The sequence below is a fragment of the Dama dama genome, chromosome 23 (genome assembly GCF_033118175.1).
Source record: "Dama dama isolate Ldn47 chromosome 23, ASM3311817v1, whole genome shotgun sequence".
NCBI classification, from domain to species: Eukaryota; Metazoa; Chordata; class Mammalia; order Artiodactyla; family Cervidae; genus Dama; species Dama dama.
This window is the reverse complement of record NC_083703.1, coordinates 73,441,733-73,448,206: the sequence shown is the minus strand read 5'-3', so window position 1 is coordinate 73,448,206 and position 6,474 is coordinate 73,441,733. Positions and strand designations below refer to the sequence as shown.

Sequence of the window (6,474 nt, the reverse complement as noted above, 5' to 3'; positions counted from 1 at the left end):
CCCAACATACGCCTTCCCCCTGTCTTCACTCGTCCAGTCTACTCTACCCCAACTTCTATGTCCTCAGAGAACTTTACTCAGCAATGAAATGGAAGATTGATGTGTCTTGCCTCCTCATTCACATCTTGAAATAGAAAGCTGGGAGACGATATTGCTTCACCCAAAGGAATTGTGTGTTAATGGGGGTCATCTCAGGCGTGAACAGGTGAAATGCTTCGAGAGCAGGGGTTTCCTGGCATCTGTCTTTCTGTCTTCTTGGACGATACAGATTTATGGGAAACATTAGACAAAGGGGAGGAGGGAGTCAGAGGTTTAGCCAGGAGGGCTAGCTGGTCACACTGGCAGGGTTGATCATAGCCAGGTCAGAAGTGGAGGTCAATGGGAAGGTTTGGGGGTTTATTTCCCTGGTCCGAGGCCAGAGGCCAAATGTCTAGGTTTCCATCTCCTGGTGAAATGGAGGCTGTGGTTCTTGGGTTGATTTTTTGATTTCTACAGTGAACCCTAGGAACAGACCTCTTCTCCAGCCCTTTCTCTCCTTCACACCCTAAGAACATCTGCCATGGGTCCCACTTCACTCTCCACCAGGGACAGGAAGTCTCAAACCCACACCCAGAGCTCTCAGGAGCCCAGAAGTGATAAGAGCCAGAAACAAATGGAGTTGAAAGCAGTCTTTTATTGGAAAGTTCATGAGGGAGGCAGTCCATGCTCAAACTTGGGCCTCCTGGATGAGAGGAAGAAGGGGCAGTCTGGGAGAGGGTCGTGCGGCAGGCACCGGGGCCTACCTCCCTGGGGACATCACAGGTGCAGCAAGAAGACTCTACCTGGTAGAAGAAAAGAGAGTCGGAAATGTGAGTCAGCAGGTGAAAGACTCAGAGGCAGTGGGAGGCAGGACCAAGTCTACATGTCATCCTTCTCAGGACCCCAGTTAGAGCCTCTGAGACCCCTCAGTCTCTCCATCACCTTCCCATGTCCTTTCCCCCACTAGCCTAGGATCACCCTCCACCAGTCAGCCTCTCTGTGCCCTCACGGGTCACCTTTTCCTCCACCCAGTTCTCACCTCACCGGGGATCCATACAGGTCTTCCCACAAAAGCCTTCACAGCACTTCTTGGCTCCTGGGCACTGAGCATCTCTCAGACACTTGTTAGGGGGATTCCACAAGGCGCACCGGATCAGAACCCTGGGGCAAGTGCCACGCTTGAATGGAAGGCTGGCTCGTTCTTGTCCTACAATTAGATCTTGTCCTTTGACTGGATCTTGACCTTTCACTGGACCTTGACCTTTCACTGGATCTTGACTTTTCACTGGATCTTGTCCTTTGACAGGCGATTGACCATTGATTGGACCCTTTCCATTGACTACAACATTTCCTTTCTTAATGCCTTGACTTTTCGGACTACCTGTTGAAAGAAATATCCCCACATTTAGACCAATGGGTCTGCTTCAGAGATCTAGTCTTTCCTCCAGGTCCAGCCACTGCTCACTGCAGTGTCCCTTAAGTTGAGGGACACTGAGACAGAGGAGGCTCACCAGGGCTCGCTGGGGTCTGCACTCTCAAATGGCTGTTCCCTGGGCTTTGGGGAAAAGGTCTATAGGACCAGGTTTCCTATGGGTGTCCGTTTCTTCCCCTCACCCTCCATTCTGAGTCCTGGGCCCTCATGAGAGGAGTGACTTTCAGGAGATGAGGACACATTATCATCTTTGAGGAAACTTGGTGGAAGGGCAAGGAGCTGTGAGACACATGCCAGGAGACCTGAGCTCCAGCCTGGCTCTGGAGATTGCCCTGACAATCCCTCACCTCACTCTGGATCTCAGTGTCCTGCTTTGGAAAACAAAAGTCTTCAGACTCCATGATTTCTGGGGCCCTGTTGGTTCTTAACCTCCTTTTCTAGGACTGATGACTCAGGTGCTTTGATGGAGAAAAATGCAAGGAAGAGACACCATCCAGGGCCCAGATTCCTGGGGCTCCTCAACTTCATTGCATGTTCTGTCCAAGTATCAGTGCTTGAGGCCAAGGTCATGTTACAACACTCCTTCCACAAACAGCCCTGATTTCTCAGTCCTGGGGCGGAATGTACTTGGAGTCTAGTGGGCAACTTCCTACTTCTCTGGATACACTCAAAACTTTAGCCTGCTATCCAGGCTAAAGAGAGGGCTCCATCTCTGCATGCTGCCCCTTGTCAAGACCCAGGCTGCCCCTGACAACCTCTCCTCAACCCAAGCCGGCCTCACCCAGGCCACTTGTCCACTCACCTCTTACAATAGCTGCCTCTGCCACCAGTGTCCCAAGGATGAGAAGGACCACAACCTGGACCAAGAAGCTTCTGGTCTTCATGTTGTCAGGAAGGTGTATGACTGAGAGCTGAAGCTAAGCCTAGTTTTATGCACCTTCAGCTTGGTCAGGTGCCAAGGGTGCGTCTGTGGTTTCACAAGGGACAAGACTTAAATTTTTTTAGTGCTACCGGTAAATATCCACCCCCATCCTGGGAGGGACCTTGGGCCCTTCCCCAGGGATTATTCACAGGGAGATATGGTGACTGTTACATCATTTCTAATAGCCCCAAGAGCTATCTCACATTCTCACAAAGAAGTCGGGCTGGCTGGTCTGTTGGTAGCATCAGGACCAAATTATTTATACTTAAAGAGTGTGAAGCCCAAAGGAGAGAGAGGAATCACCCACAGTCATTCAACAAGTCAGTGGTAGGTCTGGTGTAGCCAAGATGTTCCCCCATTACTCCCCAGCTCCTGCAAGCCCCACCCAGACCTAACAGTTTACCCTTCCCAGCATCATGCTAGGCTTTTCTTTCATTCTACCTCTGATCCCAAGAAAAGCTCTCAAAGGCAAATTTGCCTTGAGTGTTTAACGGCTAATCATAATACTTTCCTATTTCACAGGCAGTTCCTGAAGTGGACCAAGAAAGTAATAGGGAAGGTGGCATTCGACATCTGGAGTGGCATGACACTCTTGAAATCTCAGTAAGAAGACAGAAAACACCCATAAAATAAAAGGAAGAAAGTAGAAATCATCTATAAGGTGGATATTTACAATGTATACATCCAACATGGCTTCTGCCTTTTTAGAACAGGCCCCCTGTTTCTTCCAAAGAACTCCTGGTTCTTTGTACCATCAACTTAGGAATCTAATGGGAATTTTTGATCATGAAAGCCTGATACCCAGTGACAGATCAGGGTGTGTGCGCGCGTGTGTGTATGTGTGGTCTATTGACATCCTTTATTTAAATGGACACTAAGGGGAAGTCCCTCATTTTGGTAAAGGTAGGAGAGATGAGCCTGGAAACTCCTGAAGCTATGGTTCCAGTCTGGGAGAAGGGGAATTTTTTGAGAAAAATAAATCTAATTCAATTAGAAAAGCAGAGAAATGATGGTAAGAGAGGCTTCAGAAGGGACCAGTCAGCCCTTCATCCCCCTTTATCTTGAGAGCAGTTCTTCCCACACCTTTCCCATAGTTCAGTTATGACCCAATAAACTGCCTAAGCTAGTCTGAGTTGGTATTTTGTCACTGTTGTAAAAGTTCAGAGTAAAAAAATGAATACCCAGAAGTTAGGTATTGTCAGGGACAGAACCTGAAGTGTGGCAATAACAGTTGAGTTCTGGGTGAGACAGGGATGAAAGCAAACTAAGTATTTTATAGTCAAACAGTTGTTGATATCTCCACCCTTTGTTTCTTTGTACTAGATCTCATCATGCTCACCAGTGCTGCTGAAACATTAAGGAGCTATAGCAAATACAAGATGTTGGAGCTGGAAGGCTACTTAAAAAAAAAAAAAAAGCTCATCACAAAATAAATTATACAAACAAACAAGTGTGTAGAATTGATACTCCTTAAAGAATTAAAACATTAAAATGGCAGCCTGCACTCACCTACCAAGAACAAAAAGATTATTTTTTTGTATATATGCCATATCAACATTTATTCCTCACCAGTTTCTTCCCTGTCCATCTTCCACAGAGGTAACCACTTTCTTGGATTTTCTAATTTTCTGTTAACTCAAGCATCTTGCTCATTTCTTGCTGGGTTGTCTACCTTTTCTTCATTGTTTTGTAGAGAGAAGAAACTGTCACATGTTACTAGTAAGAGTGTATATTCATGCAACCTGTTTGAAAATAAATTTGGCATAGCTAGTAAAATTAAATATTAGCAAAATCTTTTAGATTTTTACCAATCTGATGAGCGAGAAGTGATGCACTGCTGAAGGTCTTAGTTAGCATTTCTCGCAGTTCAGTTCAGTCTCTCAGGAGTGTCCGACTCTTGGCAACCCCACGGCCTGCAGCACGCCAGGCTTCCCTGTCCTTCACCTACTCCCGGAGCTTGCTCAAACTCATGTCCATTTAGTCAGTGATGCCATCCAGCCATCTCATCCTCCATTATCCCTTCTCCTCCTGCCTTCAGTCTTTCCCAGTATTAGGGTCTTTTCCAATGAATCAGTTCTTTGCATCAGGTCGCCAGCGTATTGGTGTTTCAGCTTTAGCACCAGTCTTTACAATGAATATTCAGGACTGATTTCCTTTCGGATTGACAGGTTTGTTCTCCTTGCAGTCCAAGGAGTCTTCTCCAACACCACAGTTCAAAAGCATCAGTTCTTCAGTGCTCAGCTTTCTTTATAGTCCAGCTCTCACATCCATACATGACTACTGGAAAAACCATAGCTTTGACTAGACAGACTTTTGTCAGCAAAGTAATGTCTCTGCTTTTTAGTATGCTGTCTAGATTGGTCATAGCTTTTCTTCCAAGGAGCAAGTGTCTTTTATTTTTTTTTTATTTTTATTTTTTTAAAATTTATTATTATTATTATTATTATTATTATTATTTTCCAGTGGGTTTTGTCATACATTGATATGAATCAGCCATGGATTTACATGTATTCCCAATCCCAATCCCCCCTCCCACCTCCCTCTCCACCCGATTCCTCTGGGTCTTCCCAGTGCACGAGGCCGGAGCACTTGTCTCGTGCATCCCTCCTGGGCTGGTGATCTGTTTCACCATAGATAGTATACATGCTGTTCTTTTGAAATATCCCACCCTCACATTCTCCCACAAAGTTCAAAAGTCTGTTCTGTATTTCTGTGTCTCTTTTTCTGTTCTGCATATAGGGTTATCGTTATCACCTTTCTAAATTCCATATACATGTGTCAGTATGCTGTAATGTTCTTTATCTTTCTGGCTTACTTCACTCTGTATAATGGGCTCCAGCTTCATCCATCTCATTAGGACTGGTTCAAATGAATTCTTTTTAATGGCTGAGTAATATTCCATGGTGTATATGTACCACAGCTTCCTTATCCATTCATCTGCTGATGGGCATCTAGGTTGCTTCCATGTCCTGGCTATTATAAACAGTGCTGCGATGAACATTGGGGTGCACGTGTCTCTTTCAGATCTGGTTTCCTCAGTGTGTATGCCCAGAAGTGGGATTGCTGGGTCATATGGCAGTTCTATTTCCAGTTTTTTAAGAAATCTCCACACTGTTTTCCATAGCGGCTGTACTAGTTTGCATTCCCACCAACAGTGTAAGAGGGTTCCCTTTTCTCCACACCCTCTCCAGCATTTATTGCTTGTAGACTTTTGGATAGCAGCCATCCTGGCTGGCGTGTAATGGTACCTCATTGTGGTTTTGATTTGCATTTCTCTATTAATGAGTGATGTTGAGCATCTTTTCATGTGTTTGTTAGCCATCTGTATGTCTTCTTTGGAGAAGTGTCTGTTTAGTTCTTTGGCCCATTTTTTGATTGGGTCATTTATTTTCCTGGAATTGAGCTGCAGGAGTTGCTTGTATATTTTTGAGATTAATCCTTTGTCTGTTTCTTCATTTGCTATTATTTTCTCCCAATCTGAGGGCTGTCTTTTCACCTTACTTATAGTTTCCTTTGTAGTGCAAAAGCTTTTAAGTTTCATTAGGTCCCATTTGTTTAGTTTTGCTTTTATTTCCAATATTCTGGGAGGTGGGTCATAGAGGATCTTGCTTTGATTTATGTTGGAGAGTGTTTTGCCTATGTTCTCCTCTAGGAGTTTTATAGTTTCTGGTCTTACATTTAGATCTTTAATCCATTTTGAGTTTATTTTTGTGTATGGTGTTAGAAAGTGTTCTAGTTTCATTCTTTTACAAGTGGTTGACCAGTTTTCCCAGCACCACTTGTTAAAGAGGTTGTCTTTTTTCCATTGTATATCCTTGCCTCCTTTGTCAAAGATAAGGTGTCCATAGGTTCGTGGATTTATCTCTGGGCTTTCTATTCTGTTCCATTGATCTATATTTCTGTCTTTGTGCCAGTACCATACTGTCTTGATGACTGTGGCTTTGTAGTAGAGTCTGAAGTCAGGCAGGTTGATTCCTCCAGTTCCATTCTTCTTTCTCAAGATTACTTTGGCTATTCGAGGTTTTTTGTATTTCCATACAAATTGTGAAATTCTTTGGTCTAGTTCTGTGAAAAATACCGTTGGTAGCTTGATAGGGATTGC

The 6,474-nt window shown here is 44.5% G+C and overlaps 1 protein-coding gene across 1 annotated transcript; it reads right to left on the bottom strand.

Annotated features, from left to right (window-relative positions):
• Nucleotides 1-653: 653 nt before the first annotated feature.
• Nucleotides 654-2,410, bottom strand: LOC133045151 (elafin-like). Its single transcript, XM_061127355.1, has 3 exons — nt 2,253-2,410; nt 1,058-1,399; nt 654-821 (listed from the first exon to the last, which is right to left on the bottom strand). The coding sequence occupies exons 1-2, from the start codon at nt 2,332-2,334 to the stop codon at nt 1,059-1,061; spliced, it is 423 nt and encodes a 140-aa protein (XP_060983338.1). The 5' UTR covers nt 2,335-2,410; the 3' UTR covers nt 654-821; nt 1,058.
• Between the last annotated feature and the right edge of the window lie 4,064 nt (nt 2,411-6,474).